The sequence below is a fragment of the Glossina fuscipes genome, unplaced genomic scaffold, assembly GCF_014805625.2.
Source record: "Glossina fuscipes isolate IAEA_lab_2018 unplaced genomic scaffold, Yale_Gfus_2 115, whole genome shotgun sequence".
NCBI classification, from domain to species: domain Eukaryota; kingdom Metazoa; phylum Arthropoda; class Insecta; order Diptera; family Glossinidae; genus Glossina; species Glossina fuscipes.
The window spans coordinates 2,821,269-2,844,501 of record NW_023998458.1 but is presented as its reverse complement, the minus strand read 5'-3'; the positions used below and the strand labels follow the sequence as shown (position 1 = coordinate 2,844,501).

General features: G+C 34.1%; 1 protein-coding gene and 1 long non-coding RNA gene across 4 annotated transcripts in view; one reads left to right on the top strand and one right to left on the bottom strand.

Moving 5' to 3' along the window:
• Positions 1-22,623, top strand: part of LOC119640098 (protein artichoke) — a 36,924-nt gene extending 14,301 nt beyond the window's left edge. For all 3 annotated transcript variants that reach the window (XM_038037912.1, XM_038037914.1, XM_038037913.1), the window contains exons 2-8: positions 8,168-8,325; positions 10,992-11,151; positions 13,113-13,376; positions 17,763-17,862; positions 17,920-18,209; positions 18,276-18,422; positions 18,488-22,623. In XM_038037912.1, the coding sequence (XP_037893840.1) occupies positions 8,168-8,325; positions 10,992-11,151; positions 13,113-13,376; positions 17,763-17,862; positions 17,920-18,209; positions 18,276-18,422; positions 18,488-21,604 (4,236 nt within the window). In that variant the 3' untranslated portion in view covers positions 21,605-22,623. The remainder of the gene's footprint in view (positions 1-8,167; positions 8,326-10,991; positions 11,152-13,112; positions 13,377-17,762; positions 17,863-17,919; positions 18,210-18,275; positions 18,423-18,487) is intronic.
• Positions 8,337-22,931, bottom strand: LOC119640099. Its single transcript, XR_005247604.1, has 3 exons — positions 22,666-22,931; positions 8,506-9,212; positions 8,337-8,443 (listed from the first exon to the last, which is right to left on the bottom strand). It is a non-coding gene; the product is annotated as an uncharacterized LOC119640099 (long non-coding RNA).
• Positions 22,932-23,233: the final 302 nt, after the last annotated feature.

The following is a 23,233-nucleotide window of genomic DNA, read 5'->3' as shown; positions in this document are numbered from 1 at the left end:
TCGCTTTTTGCAATATGAAGCACTAATCTTGTTTTAATATTACCGGAAGAATTTCGTTTTTGCAATAATCTTAGGGCTTACGGCAGCTAGCGTCAGCGGTTGAAAACTATTCGCTTTTTTCGTGGGAAATATTCCTAATTGAATTTTTTGTAATATTTTTCATCTAAGATTTAAAAAAAAAAAATTTACCGTTCATCGATTATATATACCGTCGACGGCGCTGCTGGTGCAGGCAGCAACACTATGGTAAAAATGCTTTTTTATTATTGCCTCATGTAACGAAAAGTTTCGCTTCAGGAAATTAACAACATGTTTGAAGTAATGAAAGGATATTGCAAATGCGTTTTTACTTGCTTGAATTGAACTTTTTATGTTCCTCTCCATGTTCTATCGCTTAATGAAATTGTTCAGGTTTTCATCTTAATTGCAACTTACAACCGCGAAAATGATCGTAACTAATGGCTCTCCATAAAAAAAGGAAAAAAAAGGCATAGAATTTTCCCCAACAGGTTCTGTTGCCCGACAACACATCATACATACGCTTTGCAACATTTGAATGTTACGTAATGTGTTCAATGCATGTAATAAATATTTCTTTAATATAATTACAATAAAAGTATAATTAACACAAATTTTTATACGTTTTACGACTTCCTTGTGGATGAAACAAAAGACTCACACTCACACACAAGTCGCACATAAACTTGTTTTTGCTACTCTCTGATAGCCATCAACCAAAAGTATAATTAGTTGCATATGCACAATTATGTGCAGCAAAAAAACAAAATAAAAAAGTAACCACAAAAAAGTTTCTCTGTTATAATAAATTGTTAATAAAATAAGCGATTAGGAATACGTCGAAAATTTAATCTAAAAGAAAAAAAAAAATTTGAACAAAAACAGGGGAACAGGGGTTATGTCTAGATGAGAGTCACGATTAAACCTTATTTCCGGGTCTTTATTAAACAACAATTTCCCTTTGCGGCTGCTGCTCTGCAGATTAGGGATTCAGCAAGCCTTGATATACGCTTTAATGGCATTTAAATGTCGTAAGTACAAGCTAATCCTTTGGACACAAGCGACGCTTGCTGCAACTCTTTCGCTTGTATTCGAAAGATAAGCTTTGGCTGACGACACCTTCATTGACTTGTCCTTTGCCTAGTGCGCTAGGAGCTATTCGGAAATAATTAATTATTATAAACCATAGCTGCATCTCTTTCGGACACTTGTTCTCCCATACTGTTGGGAGTTTCTGTTATTAGCATCATGATTATGCCCAGCCCCCTTTGAAAAACTCCGCCTTATGCGTTCTTACGCTAGCTAATCAAATTACTATGGAATTTGCTCGGCTCTTATGAAAATATGTATTTATGAAAATGGAAATTTGTTATGTAACTACATATTTCTTCTCTACAATACTCGTATATTCGGTTGTTCGCCACTTTAAAAAAATCTCTGCCTCTTCATTTTCCGTATGGATGAATGCCCAAATAAATGATAGATTATGGAAAATTTCCTCATTAGGTTAATGAATTTTTGCGAAAAAAGAGCTTCCCATAGAAAAAATTACGACACGTAAATATATATCCGTAATTTCACATACCCTATCATCAAAAAGTAGCAGGAATCACGACTGGTAAAACTTTCTTTAAGCATAATGTCGAAATGCGTTATGATTTTTTAGCCATCGAGCCAAAGTTTTTCAAAGAGAACACTATTGATGTTCACGCTTTTTGCACATTGGTTGGTTCTTCTACAATAGTTCTTCCGGACTTTTCAAAAAGAAATTCAACCAACGCCTTTCCCTGCTTTTCACATCTAACTGATTTCTGACCATTCTGCAAACTCAACGGATTCCTTGGCGGGCGTCGAAAGCCTGCTTATTTTGAGATGGCAGTAAAAGAGCGTACCTCTGAAGGCACTATCATGACATTGAACTCGGAGCTTTTAGGGTTAACGGCTACCGGCGCTATATAAATGGGTACTTCTTACTTATCTCTTGATCACAGTGCTTTACATAATACCATGCTACGGATTAAATAACTCTTACAGATTTTAGGTTGCTCTGGATATGATGGTTTGTCCCTCTGTCTATCGATTCAATTGTTATTTACTGCTAGAATTTGCAAAAATGAACATTTTTTCTTCAATTTTCTTCAAGGTCTTAATTCGCCACAAACTAAGGTGCGAATTAATTAGTTTTTCAATTTAAACTTCTGTGTATTCTTTGACGCTTGAACAGATAGAGAAAGACATAAGCAAAGCCAGTCGATTCAGTCTATTCACGTTAGTCAAGAGTGTAAACATTTTATGAGGTCTATGATGTATTTTCGCTAATGGACAATATATAGAGCTTTTCGCTCAGTGATTCAGTTATTTCTAATCGTTGGTTCCTTAACACAATGATATCTTTCTTGAATAAAGTAAGTGGGAAAATTATCGAATTTTTTACACTCATCACCGTGATCATAAAACTAAAACAAAAGGAAACAGAGTAGATTTGCATATTGGGTGGGCGCGGTTGCTTTATTCTATTTTCAGAATAAATGTGGATATTTATATGGTGTACGTGTTGTACTTTATGAGTTACAAGCAAAAAATACGGCAAGCAAAAATGTTCTCAGTTTTTGCTGCGTAGACGTGTGGACATTGTAGGCGTGTCCTTTCATTTTGCAAATTCTGCGGCAAGTTTGTAGACTATATTTTCACGACAGAAACTGCAGAGTTGCGCAGACAGACAGATGGACATACGGATGGACATGCTTAGGTGTTTTCCGAATTTGAAACGGGGCAACAATTGATGTACTTTACGGGGTTTTTAAAGCTTGCTTCTGTATGTTATATAAAGTTTTTAAAAAAATGAAATTATGACCCACTAAAAAATTGAGTAGGCGTGGTCAATTTCTTTCATTTCATTTTCGTGCAGGTATTACAACATCGCCAAAAAACCAATGTTTTATTCTTTTTGAAACACAGCGATGTCCTTACTTTATGTAGTGCTATAGACTTGTTCTTCGATTAGGTCCACTTTTAGTACAAACCTGCTTGCAAGTACTTCCAATATTTCAAGTACTGCCAAATTTGAAGTCGATAGTCGATAATTTTTTTGCGTGCAGAAGCATGTTTACAAAAGGGATTAGTAGGACGGATGGACTGACATGCTTAAATCAACTGAGAATTTGATACAAATGTGCGAAAGTACTTTGTGCGATATTTGAAGCTCACTTCTGGTTGTTGCATACGTTTTGACAAAATTAATATATCCCCCATGCTTCGTTGATGGGTATAAAAAGAGCGCACAATTAACATGTAATAAAATGATATATAAACGATATATGAAAAAGTTGAAGATTATTTTTTTCTTGCTTTCTTTTATAAGAAAAGAAAAAAAACAACACTAATCATGAATATTAATTTTCATAGCACATAGCGCCCATAATCGCATACATTTCGCTATTCGACGAGATGATAATAGTTATGATTGAATATTGTGTATTTACACATTTTTTTTTTGCTTTTTTTTTTTTTAAATACAGTTATTTTTATTTAATATGCAACTATTTCGTAGCAGTGGTTTAATCTGTTTACTGAACGTTTGTTGCGCTTGAGGTAATAATTTTACAGTAATTATACTCATCTTACAATTCAAGCGCAACACTTGGTTAAATAAAAATTTATTTGAAATAAAGAAAAAATCGCTTAGACACGGACAAGTGCAAAATTTCATGCCGGACAATAAAACGTTTTCTAAATTTAAGCCGTTAATGTGTTGGAATTTTAACGAGATGGTAATCTTAAGGTAAACAACTTTGAAAAATGTTATAAAATAGACGAAAGAATTTTATAAAAATAGAAACCGAGAAAATTAGCAACACTCTCTGTAAAATTGCAAAAAACAAATAAACAAAAAGAAAAGAAAGGCACTTGGATTGGAAAAAATCTCGAATTTTGAAGGGGAAACTTAGCATATCCAGCATTTTGCACAGACTGAAAGTTACTAGCTTTGGACAATTGCAGGCGGGAGTTAAACTAATTTTCAAACTTGACCATGACCTGTAAATATGGCGGCAGTCGATTTAAATTTTTTAATCACAACTCAGAGCCGTATTTGGAATTTGCGATCGGTCACTAGTCATAAGAGAAAACCGTGTGCTTTCGTTGTCATCGCTTTTGCGCGCCGATAGTCGCTATAGAATTCTTCGTTGTACCCTACACCATTTGTTGTAAAGGTTAAGTTAGTATGGAAATATGTAACACGCAGAAGAGCTTCAGATAGAGCCACCTTTTATTGTACAGATCGATTCAGAATCGAATCGGTCCACTTTCTCGACCACTACAAAAAAAATGTGACTAAATATGAGTATTTAAATTAGTATTAGTATTAAATTGGGGTGTAACCCCAATGAACCGGCTGGGACATTTTTTGAACCCCCTGTCATATAACCATTCCTACGGAAATTGAAGATTTATATGGTAAAAAGGTCTCATTTCTAATATTTCATGGTGGAAGTTGGCTCATCTAACTTACCGAATTTGGACCAAGTAGGTCCATTTTTTGGATGCCATCACATATAAAGATTCTGATAGAACGTGTATCCTTATATTCCGAAACAGCTTAATTGTTAATTTTTTTGTGATAAAAATTTGTTTACGATAATAATTAGCTTATTTCTTGGCCCCAGTCTTTATAACATATCTAATAAGTGGTAAGCCCTTCCGAAAAAGGATTCATTTTGAAAATTAAGCAATAACAGTAGCGAATTGGGATCACGCAGGTCTATTTTTTTGTATTGGCGATATCACGAAATGCAAACACTTACATGGAGAGAAACTATAATCTTCCAATAAGGGGGCTTTCATGATGAAATTATGGGTTTGCATGGAAACAATATGTGCGTTTTGGTGTATTATTATCAAACCGAGCAAATAACTGCGCTGGCCGAACTGGTATAGGGTAATAGTCGACGTCGCCCGTCTATAACGTTCTTATTTGTTTTTGTTATGAAATAATTTTATTCACTAAATTTTAAAATAATGAAAACTACAAAACGAAAAAGAAATGCTACCATGTCCATGTGATGTGTTTTAGACTGTTACGACTGTTAGGCTCAACAAGGGATAACTGAAACTGAATAGAGTCCAAACAAACGAAGCAAAAATGTATTAACCTTGAGAAGAGTTCATGCTATTCACGCTTCCAACATTCCACCTGTACGTTAATTCATGAAAATTGTTCTTCCATTCAATTTTTATATAGCTAAACTTCATTTTTGAAACTAGTGACGCTAAACCTTCTAGAACTCGTTAATTTGCAAAACAAAAAAAGAAACAATCGAAATGTTATGAAGTTTTCCGCAGACGTTGTTAAAGGGCTTGACTCCTTTTAAAAATGCAGTTTTCATTTATACATATCAAGTACATATGTATCAGGGCTGATATAATCATACCGCAATGCTTTACTTGCATTAACATTAGAAAACACAATGCAAAGCGGTACTTCCTCTATGTATGTCAATTGCACTATGATTTCATTGACAAGTGCCCCTTTAATTGTAAATAAAAGAATTCAACTACAGGCAGCACTAGAATTGATTGTAGATATGTCGTAATTTAATTACAAATTGCTAAGATACACTTTGTCGTCCGAGGTTCGACGGTTGAAAGAGACAAATAATCAATCATTTATCTAATGTAAACAATTACGTATATTAAACGATATATATGTGGCCAAGAGAATGGAAAGAAAGACTAGAAAGACTATCAAAATCAATAACTTTTTTCAACGAACGAATGAATGAATGAATGTATGAATGAAAAAATGAATGAATGGATGTATGAATGAAAAAATGAATGTATGAATGAACGTGTAAACGAATATAGAAATGAATATTTGAGCGAATGTATGAATGAATATATGAGTGTATATATAAATAAATGTATGAGTGAATGTGTAAATGTATATATAAATAAAAACACGAATGAATGTAAGAATGAGTATGTGAGGGGATGTGTGAATGAGTATACGAATGAATACATGATTAAATATATGAATGAATTTATGAATGAATCGATGAATGAATGCTTGAATGAACGTGTAAAAGAATATATAAATGAATATTTGAGTAAATGTATGAACGGATATATGGGTGCATGTATGAATAAATATATGAGTGATGAATAAATATATGAATGAATGTATGACTGGCTATATGGGCGAATGTATGAATGAGCATATGAACGATTGAATTCACAAGTGGGTGAACGCATGTATAAATGAATTTACGAATTTACGAATGAGTTTATGAATTGATGTATGAATGAATATACGAATGAGAGCGACAACAGATAGAAAATTGAAAATGTCGGAAGCTGTTTAAATGGATGTGCAAACGCACTATTGAAGACACAAAAATTATCTTTAAAAATATTTTTGTAATAGAAAAATATTAAAAATTTTATAGTAAAGGTTGTAAAGTTAAAAATAACAAAAATAAAAACAAGAAAAATCCGTTAATTTTGAATTGGCACTAGTATCGAAAAGATTAGTTTTGAAAAGTGCGTTGGCGAAAAAAGCTGTTCGTAACAAATTGAGCTATATATAGCACGTCAGGATCTTTACGCTAAATAGCATAAACGAAAGCAAGCTAGATGCGTATGCATGGGTGTGAATCAAGCCTCGCTGTACGGATGCTGCACGCAATTCCTTAACAAAAAGAAATATAATAACAAAAATTGATCATATTCTGATATTGTGGTTCTCCCTTTGAGAAGGATAACGGAATTTTTTCATTTACAGTAAAAAGTCATTTAAGGCAAATTTTTCATGCGAAGGTGAAATTAAAAATGGAGGAAAAATTTTTGCAAGTTTTGTGTTGCACACACAGAGTATAAAGTGTACAACACTTGATTTATTAATTTATACACTCGGACCTTATTGGTTACAAGTCATTATATAACCATATAATGCTATAATTTTAATCAGCAGTAACAATGGCGTGCTAGTTAAGAATGAATTTTTCTTAGTTTTGAGCAGAAATTTATTTAGCTTTCCGTTACTATTAATCATGACAACTTAAGAGAATGTTACGAAATCGAATGTAAGGTATTTTTATCTTTTTTCATTTTTCATTCCCACGAAATCAACGCAAAATTTATTCAAATCAAAGCAAAGTTTTTATTCAGTTAATTACAAAACACAAAAACAATGAGTGATAGCTTGAAGACCATTGCCGCACTTAGTCAGTTTAATAAGATTAATTTTTTTAAATTTCATTGTCGTTGCGAAAAGCAAATTACAATAAACGTATAATTAAGTAAAACTCTTAATTTAGTTAAATATTTGAATTAAACTAAAAGAAATAAAATAAAAATAAAAAGCAAACCAAACGAAAAATCTATAGTCATTAATAATAATACAAACGTCGTAGAAGTAATCTTTTTAAACATTTTTATATCCTATCCTACACCATTTGTCGTACACAAGGCTTGACTAAGTTTGCCTGGATATGTACAACAATACGAAGGAATTGAGTAAGGTACACGTATCACTTTCTCAAGCGATCTCAACTTGTCTCTCCGTCTATCCATCTCCTTCTCTTGTGTTGAACGTAGACGTTGCAATTTTTGGATAAATTTAATACATCGGAACGTTTTGGCCCAAGGACGCGAGCGCTAATTGAAAACGTTTCGGCTCGGATCATCAAGCTGCATTTTGAAAAAGTCGTCGTATGAATAAATGTAGTAAGCGAAGTGGTGTAGGGTATATAATGGTGGACAATGGCTTACTACAGTTTTTTGACTTGTTGCTTATGATTTATGTAAACTAAAAAAATTGCAAAGCTGACCATTTTTTGCTACTTGATCTTGAAAAACATGTCCATCAATGCATGGTTGCTTGCAGTATGTACCGTAAGCGCGCATTAAATAAAATCACAAAAAATAAATAAATAACAAAAAGAGGAAAACAGCAAGAAACAAAGATGGATTTGACATAAAAGAACACCTTGCAGGCAGGCACTTGTATTTTTCCATTAAATTATCCTTCACTTAACCAATTAAGAAAAGGCAGCGAACAATTTATAATAAATCGCGTTTTTTTCTTTTCTTGCGTTTTACATTCGTTCGCATTGCATTCATTTCTATATATTTTTTCTCTTTCGAATTTCAGATGTTTTTTCCCGATTGCAAACAACGACATCAACACATACCACAGCAACGAACAAGTCTCCATCGTAATGTATTTCTATTGCTGTTGCTCTACTTGTCACAAATCAAGGCATGGCGACCATGTCCAGAATTGAGTCCAGCATTGCGTATACCCTGCAGGTGAGTGTGCATCAATGCCTACATAAATAAATTGAAGACTTGTTTTTCTCCCCTCAGTCATCATCGCGCCATCTTCATTACCATCAGCGCATATTATCACAAATGTTATTTAACGAGCCTATAAAAAGAAAAACAGGCGGAGAAAACAATTCTTAGAATTATTGCAAACAACAAATATACCATAAAATAAATAATTTCCGCTTATAGCCGATTGATTTGCAATTGAACACGTTTTTCCACTCGCCAAGCTAAATGAATAGGAGCAGCATAAGTTTTTCATATCGTTTGTTACAATTAGAAAGATAGGTTCGTGTTGCAAGATCTCCGCACGACAGAGTTAACCGAATTCTTCTCTCTCTCTCCGATTGTTCCTTCGTTCGTGCGTGATGTCAGAAGATTGCAAAAATTAAAATGAAGTATAAAAAATTCAAGAAAATCGTTACATATATCATTTTACAGATTGTATTGAAAAATGGGTTGTACTTGCTTATAAAAACGCTTAGAATTGTATAGTCAAAATTTTCGTAACTACTCATCAATCATCTAGAAGCGATAAATCATTATCACTTAAAATATGTCTTTTAAATGTGTGCTTATGAACCCTATTGGCCGGTAATTAAAGTAAAATCATCATTTCATTTATCATTGCCCTTAAGATCTGCAGTATTGTCGCTGGTTGTTTTTCCATATATCTCAGTATACAAGTAATGTGGTTGTGAGAACAAACCTGTAAATAGTAGGTTGTTAGTCTTTGTAACTAGTAACTAGTATTGTGCATATAGCATTCTCATTGAAGTTGTTCCTCGGCCAGGTGTTTAGCTTGTCACGGTCTCTTGTTAGAGTTAATTTTAAAAATACCGCAAGAATTGCTCGAAGGGTCATAAGTTCTGAAAAGAAAACGTAATCAATAAGTTAATGGATTACTTTCTGATTAAGTTGGGAAACTTTAATGAAAAACTAACGGAGGAACAAAGCAAGTTTTGCATAAAGATACTCTATCCTCTATCCACATAGCATAGTTGTTTATTGAAGACCCTTCTCACTTTTTTGACGGCAATTTGACAAATGTCAGTTATACTATTTGCTGCTTGACTGTGGACTGTCAATATAAATCGCTATAGCGAACAAATTAAAATTTTGTAGTTGGGCATGCTCGACCATTCAATATATTTAATATCTTGGCCGAATACAATTCCTCACTTACTTTTCATTGTAACATCGCGTAAACCATACCTTACTATCAGATGCTTTTCACAAGAACTCTTATATGGAAGGACCTACAAAACTTGACCTAACATGATCTAGGTACACGGTAAGATTGAATTTTGCATTGCTAAAGATCTTTATTGTTGTAAAGATCTTATGTTGTCATTAAAGACTAAATATTGTACCTTTCGGTCATACTTGGATGTGAATGCGTCCGAAGAATGCGCTTATGTAGTGCAGCCTTGACACATTGAGTTTGTATGACAAATAGTTTTGTTGGACTATTAGTTAAAAAATTTGAAGAAGAAGAAGATAAGGAAGATAGCTATTCCTTCAAGTAATGACGAAAAGAGTCTGTTAGCCTACACACTGTATAAAACACTACAGTGACCCCGCTATTTATTACCGTACACTACCCTGCTTGTTATCGCAAGCTATTGAAAAACTGGTGCAATTAGAAGCATTTTCGATACCGTTCGTTCCTTGGTCCAAAATTCGCCGATGTCCCAGTTTGCAAACAAAATATCTTGAAAATTGCGGCTTGCAGAGTGAACAAAAGAAAATAAGATGGACAGACAGATAGATAGACGGACAGACAAGCTTAAAACGCTGCTTGCAACTTAATGTACCCTTGCATCACAAGTGGTGCAAAGTATAATAATAATAAGAAGAAAGAAATAAGAACTGTGTCGAAAATAACGCATAGAGATTAGCATAAAGATTATCATTCATATCTCTTTCTATCTTAAATTCAGTTCACATAAGCCTTTTTTCTCATAAGATCTGTTAAGCTAGAGCATAACTGAATAAAAGAGGACGAGAAAGACTACAAGAGGCCTGTTAATCATCAGAAGTTAAGGTTTGGAGTAGATTTTTTGCATTTTCATTGTAAGCCTTTGAAATATTTCAGATATCGATCTGAAATGGTTTTTATATTCATTAATAAGTTTTGCAAACGTTGATCTGAAATTACGCTCTAACTTTTATGAAACGGCCGCAATACATTTATGTCGTCTATGCGCACGCTTGGCCAACCAGGTCCATTTCTCAAAATAGTTTGTATTAAAGAGAATAAAAAGAAAGATCGCAAATTTCCCTAAGAAGTCACGGATTGAAAATAGAAAGGATAATTGAAAGTGATTAATAAATGAAAACTTGAAGAGACCAGAAAGTTAAAATTTCTTAAAGTTATCTAGCACTCAGATCAGACAAAGAACAAATCAGACTATTATTGTCCTTATCGTCGAAGACGATAGGCAGGAAGACTGGTAGGTCGACGAAGGCATCTTAAGTTCGACTTAAGGCGAATTTGGTTTTGAAATTCATTTTTTCTTCCTTTGTTTTTATCTTTCTTCTTCTCCTTCTTCCTCTTCACCTTGTGAATAATAATTATTGTTTTGCATTATTTCCGTGTAACTTTTTTCCTTTACTTTAATTTGTCTTTTTCTCTTCCTCTATAGATGCAACGTCGTGGCATTCAGCACAACGGGACAATTAGGTGCAGTGGCAATGGATTGTGATCGAGTGGTATTTCATGGTGAAGCTCCTCAACTACCATACGGTGCCCCTATAGTCTCTTATTCGCAACGTTATAGTGGCCAGCAAGTCTTACCATCGCAGGTAAGTAATGATGAATTTTCGTGCCTGTAGGCTTATAATAAATAATAGTAATGAATAAAAAAACCAAAATGAGAAAAAAAAAAAAAACGAACAAATATTTATAATAAATAAAATATGTAATTATACTAAACTTGTAATTATTTTTCCATAATTTTCCCGCGTATATGAACACTTCGCATAACCTTTAATAGAGTATTGTTATGATGACAAAAAATATGAAAAAAATCACTTTTACTGATTTCATATTAATTAATTAATGAAACAGAAAAGCAATACGAGGGTAAAACGAAAAGGCAATGATGAAATTTTTAAGTTCAAAAATGTAAACCGCTTTTTAAAGTCAACGTCTTCCTCGCCCTTGGTAGAAGGATCCGTAAACTCGCTTTTAGCGGCTATTTATAAAAAAAAAAAAGAATCATTTTTGCTCCATTAATTGATGTCGGAGGAAGGAAAAATCTGAAATGTTGATGGTACCGAGATTTTAGGCTTTTCGTTTTTCTTTAAATGACCAATCAGCCGGATAATGTTCTCCTACACGCGTATCACGAAGATGATCCGGAAGAAGTGGAAAAAGAGATAAGAAGTGCTTGCAAGATACCAACGCACCAACAAGAAAAAGGATCTTTCATTTCGTTTGTAGCGTAGTCAGCTTTCCACTGATTATGCTCTTCACTAAATAGTCTTGGTAAGAAAACTTCCGGATGAATCTCATAAAATATTTTTTCTAACACTTTGGGCGAGAGAAGTCGCCTTCATTTGCTTTGAAGCAACAAGCTCAACGACTTTCGGGCACGTTTTTTTTAATATCTGGAATATGAAAAGTATTAGATGTGCAGCCTCATCTTCGGCAACAAGTCATTCGAATCTTTTATCCAAATTATTTGAGAGCAAAGAATTTCTATAATCAATATGTTTCTGCTCAGCTCAGAAATGCTTTTAATTTTACGAACTATTTCATAAATCTTCGAACAATGCGCAGATAGAGTATCTCAGCAAGAGGTCTTATCTTAAATTTGCTGGCATTTTTCAGCTATCAGGGCGATAGCATTTGATTAGCAAAAAGTAGAAGGCTCGCAGCTATGGATCGTACAAAGCGAAAACATTGATTATGGGATTTTAAATCAAACAATTTTGAAAAACTGTCGCCTATGAAACTCTGAATAATCAAGAGAAATAGTCACTCCGATCCCAGGGTAATGGTTTATTCCTGGTCTCAGGCGGGCAGGGCCGTGATGTGGATTGTTATTTACCCGTTTGAAATTGATGTTATGAATGCGGATGCTAGATGGTAGTTTGACACTTTTTGTTGAAGGATTTCATGATTTATATGATCAATGGTTACAAAAAAAAAAAAGAAAAAAATATTACCTTGACCAGCTATTGAAGACGAATAGAAGCTTTAAAATCCTACAGTCTGAGTTAAGCTTGAATTTTCTTAAGGTATGACCTTGCCCTTGCCTGTTTCACGAATCCGCATAGACTTTTCATCTTGACCTCCTGTTATTTATAGAATTATTTTGTATTTTATACTATAATATTTTATAATTATTTTTTATTATTTATATAATTATAACTTAAGACAAAGTATTAAAAGTTTTTCACTCTCAGATTTTTTCCTCCATTCATTCACTCATTTATTCCTATAATCTCATTAGGCTTACGAGTAAGTATGAGTGACATAAGTACTTAATTAATACGTACGTGTGTTTAGTCATTGCATAAAAGCACTTTCACTCTTAGTGAAAATATTTATAAAGAAAATATAAAAACCGTAACACAAAGCAATAATTTTTGAAGAAGAAAGCGAAAATATTTTCTTATCTTAAATCAAAATTAAAAAAAAAATTCATTATTATATTATTACAAGCGAAATGTGGGCGGCAGTATTTCATGCAAAAATATATATATATATAGTATAAAAGTATAATATATATATTTTCTCTATTTCTTTCACATAACAGCATTTTGGTACTTTAAAGTTGCCGATGGAGGAGCTGGATTTATCGTATAACCTGATAAGACGCTTGCCAGAAAAATCGTTTGTCGGCCTTAAAGAAAGTCTAACCGTTTTGCGTTTATCTAACAATCTTTTAGGCGATAGCTTAAATCCAATATTTTCCTCAGCAGAACTTCATCCGTTGAAAAATTTAAAAACTTTAGATTTATCGGCCAATAAAATCAAATCGATCGAAGAAGGTTTACTAAAAGGTTGCGTCGATTTGAAGGTTAGTATAATAAAAAATTAAAGCAAAATATTTTAGTCTACCAGCACACGTTTCAATTAAAGGTTATTTTTATTATAAACAATTTACTCAGCAATGTTTGAAAAAAAATATATATTCAAATATCAAATTGTTGGTTAGCGTACATTTGCCAAAGATGTTACCACAAGTCTAACTGGTTTTGTTATTGTTGTTCATTCTTTTTTTGTTTATTTATTTACTTATATTTTTTAACATTTGAAATCTCATTTGCAAGAGATTTACACCGTCACCGCCGCCGCCAATCATAACAACCACTTAAAAATTATTGAAGTTATGCCTTAATAAGCGATGTAAACCCTTCCCTTTCCACAACTTCATTACAGTGCTTCGTTCGGTAAAAGCTTCAAAAAAAATATAAATATTGCGTATTTGCTATCAGATCGTAATTTTTATGCTGCCATTAAAGTATGCGAGTATAATGAATTTGTCGTTTTGAATGTAACGCAGATAGATTCTATAAATTTTGTAAAAGTTTTCGAATTTGATTTAGATATTGATTCGGTTCAGGTTTTCTTTGGTTGAGCTAGAAAGGAGAAGGAGACTATCTTTGAGATGAAAATATGTTGACAATTCCCGTCCTATCATTAACCATTCTCATGCTCACTTGTCCTCCGCCATTTCTCTACCTATAAGCCTTCTGTTCTTGTTCTATTATCATGCGTACGCGTATAGAGGTTTTTTCCCATAGTAATAATAAAAATAGAAAAAGACAGAAAATTGTCACATCACAGGACTTTAGTTTATGATAACAAATTCCAAGCAGACTCTTGTTTGCCAAAATTTAAAAATACGTAAGAAGTTTATTTTTGTCCTCCAGCAGCACAACACATGAAATGTGTGTATTTTTCTGATTGCGGACCTATCGGTTGATTGTGAAAAGTAAGTCTCTATCATTTTTATAACCTGCACCATGTTTTGATATAAGGATTTAAGTTTGTGCAGATATATAGCCAACCACAACACCCGCAAGGACTTAAGATATACCCACCTTTTCTTAGATCACCTTATGATCTAAACTTGTCTGTCCGTCTGTCTACATTGTTTTCTTGCGTTTAACCTACAATTTTTAAGATATTTTGATGGAATTTGATTTTGACTCAAAGACGAATGCTATTGAAAATAGTTCAGGTCGGACCATTGGCTCAACCAGTACCTGTATAACATCGTCTTTTAAAAGGCGATTCTATGAATAACTGCATTAAGCGAAATGCTGCAGGCTAATCAATACCTTGAGAAATATATTTAAATCGAAATCTCCTTTAAATTGTAAGCTCTAGTTTTGGACATGCTTGCACGCAGACTGAAGACTACCCTGATTCTCACATTGAAAATAAATACTAGATAAATGGCAGATATTAAAGATTCATTACGCGTCAGTTCATTTGACAGAGCGTCTGTAAGGCAAATCAGGCAGGCGTCAACGGCTGGCGCCATTGGAATGTAAAATTTTGAAAAAGTCTTGGTTATTTTGCAAAGCACTTTCACGGTTTGAATTTTTCATAGTAACCTTTTTCCTTTATCAGTAGTGGCGTGACATCCTTCTTATCCAAATATATATTTCAAAAATTCAAACAGTTTTATGTATATTTTTAATAAGAACACTAGTGCCTGAGCCCGTTTAATTGCGCCTCTGACTTTTAGTCGTTCAGTACACTTTTGAGGTTAAAGAGAAAAACGCAAATTTCAACGTAAACAGTTTCTTAGAACATTTTAAAGCATAAAATGCAAATAGGTGACCTCTTGTCTAAGTCTTATACTATGACATTGCAGCAAAGAATATCAATTGGAAGCAAGCAGCAAAGATGACATACAAATATACAAAATTTTAGGCTCAAGGTATTAAAAATGAACGCAAGTCTACTAAGTAACGATTATCACATATGGTCTAATTTTGAGACATTTCGATGAAATTTGAAGGATGATAGGTTTCGATTCAAGAACGAAGGCAGTTGGAGATATTTCAGATAAGACCACTTTCGAACAATTATTTGATGTCGACTTGCCCGGTTTAACCTTATAAACGCATAGGAAAAAGGAAGGCCATTTAAAGTATATATGAAAAGGAATTTTAATAACCTGACATAATGAAACCAGAGATGTATTTATATAGCTAAAGAGCATCGAAAATTCACCTCAGCCTAAGGATTTATTTTTCTCTTTTTTTACACACACACACACACACACACACACACACGAGTTCATTGAGTTATGGTTTGAAAAAATGTTGTTTTAAGGCATTTCGTTGTATTTGTTGTTAGTGTGTTTGCTTGTCTGTTTTTAATTTATTGGAATTTTTACTCGTAATCTTAAGTAAAATATTTTCTTTACACGGTATCGTATTGAGTTAACTAACACCATTTAATATAAATTTGTACATTAAAATACCATAACAGAATTATTTTTTTGGTCTTTGTTTCTTTTTTTTCTGTTTTCTGTTTAGATATTTCAAGCTTTTGTGCCATAAAAATATGGCATAATTTTTGATTCGAAATTAATTTATAAAAGTGTAAACATTTAAACAGCTCTAATGGGCACTTAACTGACATGCACCGGCGGGCAGGTTTATCAAATGAAAACGATTTTCGAACTAAATAGAAATGTTAGCGTGTAAGAAAACACAACAGACCAGAGTTAGCCTTGCTTTCTTTGTTGATATAAATAGCCTGTGCCTGTCGTGGTAGAACTAGGGTCGGCTAGAGGAAAACCATATTGGGCCTTCGGTACTCATCTGTATATAAAAAAAAAAAGAACAAACTAAGAAAATTACATTCAACTGTGGGGTTCAATTTTCTACACCCATCATTCTCAGCCTGAAAATTAGAAATTATTTTCATGGAACGTCGTACTTGCAATCAAAGCCCCCCACACAACGTTGTCCAAATTTAGTAAATTTAATATGCTTCCCAAAAATTTTATTATTTTTCACTTTCCTTTTGCTCCATATAAAGGCTTGCTTATCACGGTAACCCTTCTTATATCTTTTAGGATCTAAAAAAGAGCCCATTGTTATACAAATTCCATACTGAGAATTTTCTTGCTAAATTTCTGCTCTAGACCAGTTTTCATCATAAAGTGCCAGGCAAATGTTGTTTAAAATTTGTCCACTTAATTTTTATGCCAAATGACAATCACGAACAAATTTTAATTATAGAATATCAACAATTAGGCTTTTTTGGCATAAAAGAGTTTACACTTCCCGAGAGTCCTTATAAGCGGTGGTATCCAAAAAATATACGTACTTCGCTCAAATTCAGGAGGATATGTGCCAATTTGGAATATCGCAAGGTTATTGTACAACGTGGTTTGCCAAAAAATTTTGAAAATTGCAATTTATTTCTAATGCAAGTTGCCGAAAAAATGGTCCGATCTAAATCATTTTCAATAGCTTTCATCCTTGGGCCAAAAGACGTCAGCGTATTAAATTTCATCAAAATATCTCAAAACTTGCGACTTGTAGATTGAAAAAAAGGAAACAAGGCGGACAGACGGATAGATAAGATTTAGACGGATTTAGAAAATGATTCCGATCGATATAATGAAAGGTGGGTCAATCTCAAGTCCTTGTGAGTGTTGCATACAGCCACACAAACTTTATATATAATTGTACCACAAGTAGTGTAGCGTATAAATAGTCGGAAAAAATTAAATTTCGATATTTACATTTTCAGATGGACGTGAAATGGAAAAGTTTTCCATTTTTATATAGATGCTGTAGCATAGATAAGATAGAGAAGTTCTCGATTTATGTTGTGCTATAGGGGTGTTCTTTAATCGATTTGGTCCGCTTTCAATATCATTCCACGTGCAAGAGTTTCCAAAGGTTTTGCCAAATTTGAAATTTTTCATTTTTACGAGCAACAAAATGTTTACCTTCGTCCAGATGGATGGACGGACATGCTTAGATCGTTTCAAAATTTGATACTGATGAAGAATCTACGTCTCTCCTCTCCTGTTGGGAAAGCGAAAAGACAGTAGACGTGAAGACAAAGCTCTAATAAAAAGATATTTATATTAAATTATTCTGTTCTGTGCATTGATTTCTCTAATTTAATGCTATTAAATTAGTGTACTTGTCACCCTACACCGTGCGCGTCTTTGCGTGTAGTTGCATGTAGTTGCGTGTAGTTGCGTAAATAGAAAAATCATATGTCACGATTTCTTGCAGTGAACAAAAATGAAAATATTAAATTTGAGGTTAAGTTAAAGTAATTTAGTATTATCATTTTTAGCATAGAAAGCCTAGAATTCTCTTGTCACTAAGATAGGGGGGGAAAGACATATCTCATTCCACCAACTAAATGAAAAGTTTAATTTAAATTAATAAAAGAAAAATTTTCTCATTTGCAGGAATTTTATGTGGATCGTAATAGTCTTACCGTGGTCCCGTCTCACTCTTTAAATGGACCTTCAGCACTAAGGCATCTTTCCCTACGACATAACTATATAAGTAAGAAAATGGCTTCAATTTTTTTTGAAAAAATAAAGAATTTTTATCTCTTTTTAGCAATCTTACGATATGAGTCTTTTATTGCTCAGCCGCAGCTGGAAATTATCGATTTACGCTATAACGATATTAAAAATATCGAAGGTTTAGCATTCAAAGGTTTGCGTAAAATCAAGGAAATCAAGTTGGCCGGTAATCGGATCACAAATTTAAATAGCGATGTTTTCGAAAATTTACCGACTTTACAAAAATTGGATTTATCTGAGAATTTCATCCCGAAATTTCCAATCGTTTCTTTGAATGCCATCAGCAATTTGAAAGCATTGAATTTATCATCGAATATGTTGCAAGTAAGGTCATCTTAACCATAATTAAAATGTTTAAGCAAATAATTGATATTAATATGATTATTTTAGCGTTTGGATTACAGTCATTTGGAAGTGGTGCGTTCGTTAGAAATATTAGATTTAAGTCGTAATGGTATTACGACAATTCCACCAGGAACATTCCGAGATCTGACAGCCTTAAGATATTTGGATTTGAGTCTAAATTCACTGAGAACGGTAATCGCACTAAAATGATCTCGATTGAGTTTAAAAAGGGGATAATCATAAAATTTCAATTTCAGATCGAAGATGACGCCTTGGAGGGTTTACAAAATCTACAAACGTTAATTATACGTGATAATAATATCTTGTTGTTACCGGGCAGTGCATTGGGACGTTTAACGCATTTGAATTCATTGCATTTGGACTTTAATCGCGTGGCCGCCTTATCATCGGAAATTCTCGGTTCAATACAAGCCTCGGATATAACTACATTAACTTTATCCCGCAATGTTATACGGGAATTACCAGCGGGTAGTTTTCACATGTTCAACAATTTACATTCTTTGGATTTGTCTGGCAATTCTTTGGCTACATTAAGCGCGGATATATTTATGGGTTTGGAGACATCCTTGAATGAATTGAAATTAGGACAAAATCGTTTAACGGCCTTGGGAAATACACCCTTATCACTGTCAGAATTGCGTAGTTTGGATTTAAGCAGAAACACTTTAGCGGAATTACCCCGTAATATATTTGAAGGCTTGGAAAATCTTCAATATCTAAACTTAAGCGGTAATCATCATTTGTCCCCGATATCTGCTTCGCTAATTAAACCTCTATTGCGATTACAAATTGTGGACTTGAGTCATTGTGCTCTCAAGCAATTATCTGGTGATTTATTTGCCGCCTTACAAGACTTAAAACATGTCTACTTGAACAAGAATAATTTGCAAGAAATTAATGATGGGAGTTTTGTAGACCTATGGAACATCAGTACCATCGATTTGTCACATAATCAAATTACGTCGATAAGACCGGGAGCATTTGTAAATGTCATGCATTTGAAAAGACTGAATTTACGGGGAAATCAATTATCAGCTTTCAAGGGTGAATTCTTTAATACCGGTACCGGCATGGAGGAACTTGATATATCATTGAATCATCTCAGTTACTTATTTCCCTCCTCATTCCGTATACATCCTCGTTTGCGAATCATTTTGGCCGCCCATAACAAATTCAGTTTTTTCCCGGCTGAGTTAATATCATCGTTACAGTATTTAGAGCAAATCGATTTGTCCTATAATCAATTGAAAACCATTGAAGAATTGGATTTTGCCCGCTTACCTCGCTTAAGAGTGCTAATGGTAGCCCACAATCAACTGGATATGTTAAGTGAAATGGCTTTTCACAATTCTACACAATTGCAAGTATTGGACTTATCTCACAACAGCCTTGATCGTATTGGCGAACGTACCTTTGAGGGATTAGTAAGACTCGAGCTATTGAATCTCGAACATAATTTATTAAACGAACTTTCCGATACGGTTTTTGAACGCTCGAAATTGCAAATGCTCGAGAATATCAATTTGGCTGGCAATGAATTCGAATACGCACCGCTCAAAGCTTTGCAACGCCAGTACTTTTTCATTTCATCGGTTAAATTAAGTCATAATAAGATTAAGCTTATACCCGCTGATGACAGTATGATGGTAAATATAAAAAATTTAGATTTATCTTATAATCCTCTTTCGGAAGAAGCGGTCAGCAATATTCTAAATGAACCCAAAACTGTAAGAGAATTGAATTTGGCTGCTACGGGTATAGAGCATTTGGAACCTTTAGAAACGCCGTTCCTGCAATACTTGAACCTGTCGCATAACAGATTAAAATCCATAGAAGCTGAAATCTTTCAGCGCACAACGTTGCTCGAAACATTAGATTTATCCGGTAATCAATTAGAAAATTTATCCGACTTAACTGCAGCTTGGCCGAAATTACAAGTTTTACATCACTTGGATTTATCGAATAACAGTTTCGATGTTATAGCTCAGGGCAATTTCCAGCACCTCGAAATGTTGAAAACCTTGAAGTTAAAAGACTTACCTAAATGTAATCGAATCGAGAAAAACGCTTTTCGTCATATGCCGAACTTGGCCCGATTGGAAGCTTACAATCTTCCTCTATTGGGCTACTTGGATTTACAAGGCATTTTAGGTTTACTGCCCGGTTTGGAATATTTCGATATCGAAGTTAAAGATTCGGCGATAGGCACCGAACAAATTCAACCGTCCAAGCATCCGCGTCTTAAATCAATTGGTATTCGTGGGGAGCGAGTGAAAAGTATTTCCTCAAGTACATTGGCGGGCCTGAAAAGCAGTGATTTGATCATAAAATTACAAAATACCTCCTTGACGTCATTACCACCCGCTCTGCTATTTCCAGTACCACGGTCCAGTCACCTTACCCTAGATATAGAAGGTTCAAAAGTGTCTGTTTTGTTGCCACAGTTTCTGAACGCATTAGAAGATCGACGTACAAATTTGAAATTGATGGGTCTCGCCTCGAATCCTATTAACTGCGATTGCAATGCTCGAGCTTTACGACGATGGTTACCAACGTCGCATATGCCCGCAATAGTCTGTCAGTCTCCGTCATATTTAGCAGGAAAAAAACTGATAGAAATCGGTGACGACGAGCTTACTTGCGACCCACGAAAAATGACTTCAACTACAAGTCGTACCACTGTATTAAAATCATCTTCACGTTTGATAACACGTCCGGCAATAACAACAACAACAGAAGAGCCGCCGATGATTATATGGAGTATGGAACCCACGCAAATACCTCATATGAAAATCAAAACCAAAGCTAAACCGCCCATCATGACCAATGATGACACATTAATTATTGGCATTGTAGGTGGCGTTGTAGCTTTTATAGCCATTTTGATTATTATCATCTGCATTGTACGTCTGCGGATGAGTACAATTGAATATCATAATGGACCTGCTATGATTGGAATACCGCCGTTACCTATGGGACCCGGCAGTGTGCCGATAAGTTATAAAAGTACACCCGCAGCAGCAGCAGCGGCTGCCGCTGCCCTTTACGCCGTACCTCCTTATGCTCAAAATTACGCTACATTACCGCATAAACCGCCGTCCATACATCAGTCCACTCAAAGCCTATCAGCACGACAAGTGCAACAGCAACAACACCAACAACTACAGCAGCAGCAGCAACAACACCAGCAACAACAGCAACACCAGCAACAACAGCAGCAGCAACAACAAGCCACCTATTCATCTAGAATGTCGTACTTTGGAGGATCATCTCCTCAGCATCAGCAAACTAGTTCAAGTTTGTCCAATAATCAGCCATATATCATATATTCCGACGATAAAGCCTACAGATAAATAGTGAGCGATAGGTAACTGCATCGCAACGATGTAGAGGGAGTTTTTAAAATTTAAGATTAAGGTAACGCGCGCGTGCTTTTCTTTAAACAATTATACACTCAGTCAGTCAGTTAGTCAAGTTACGTAACATTTACGTTTGACATAAATACCGTTAATTTATAGCACGAAGTAAGAGTTACATTAAATCGGTAACCAATAAAATTCTTAGTATCAATAAAGACAAACCGTAGTCGCTTGTATATAATTTAAATTTGTAAGAAACGCGTATCTTCATCCATTACATTTAAGATGCGAGGATCAAATCAATTTAAAATACATTGCTTTTTTCATATAACTTAAGTGAAAAATTTTATAAAACATAATAAGAAAATTCAACTAAGTGTTATTTGCACAATGTCTAGAAGATTAAGAACATAGAATAATTTTAAATTAACCAGAATAATAAATGTAAAATGTATAAAATAGACTCAACCCATTGAAAACCTGGTGGCATTTGCATCATCTATAAATTCTGAAATCTTCTTCTTATACAAAATTTAAAGTTTAACTTTTTCCTATAATAATTTCAGGCTGGTTCCCAATTTGTCTGGCATTATATTTTCTAATGTCATGCTGTTATTTTTACTTCAAAGTCTACGCCTCAAGGAAGGCAGAAAGTACACCGCATCGCTAAAATCCCATAAATTTAATGTCTCATACGCCGGTTGGTCGCCCTCGACAATACTGTGAGGGTGCTTCAATAGAACATGGAGTGCGATTTCTACTTCTTGTTGTTTTTTTTAGCAATTCTGTAAGCGATCAACGGATTGCAAAAAATTGACAGAGACAAAAACGGCCACGTGTAGATATACCCAATTTGCTGCGAACGTAATCGACCCCAGTAAAATTTTAATGCCTGATGTGCAATTTGACGTACTTAGGGGTTAACGTATTGCAACAATGAGTTATAGTACTGAATTGCAAGTACGTAAGGTGTATTTGGATAGAGAATTTTCTACAGATGACACTAGTAACAATAAAATACCCATTAAAATGCCAAGTATCAGCAATATTAGTACCTTGGTCAAGGCGACAACTCGGAAAAAACGCCATTAAAAGGCGTACGCAGCTTGGCAATTCTTGTACAGTAAAATGAAACGGCAACCGCATCAATCATTGCAACAGCACAGCTTCCCCATTAGTTTCGCGAGAATAGGAAAAATTTAATTTTTTTTTTGTTTTGTCGTTGGATTTCAAATCCTTAGGCGAGGGTAAAATTTTTTTTGTTGCATTATTTACATATTTTTTTTTAAATTTTTATAGTATTTTTCAATTTTTTTTTTATTTTCCTTTTTTTTGTTAGTTTTTACTTTTTTTTATTCAAAGAAAATATAATAAAAGTGAAGTTTTCGTCATAAATTGAACATTGCCCTGAATATGTAGTCAAATTTAGAACTGTAAAAATTGTGAACGGTAATGCGTAGGTAACGTCTTGCTTACATAAGAAAGCGTGCGCATTTGCTATATATTAGACAAAGCAACGGAAAACAATCGCACACTGTGGTAGAATACTTTGATGTGTGCAACACTGTTTTGCAAACATGATCTCGTTTGCCTTAGATAATGGAAAGTTTACTAAGAAGTGCG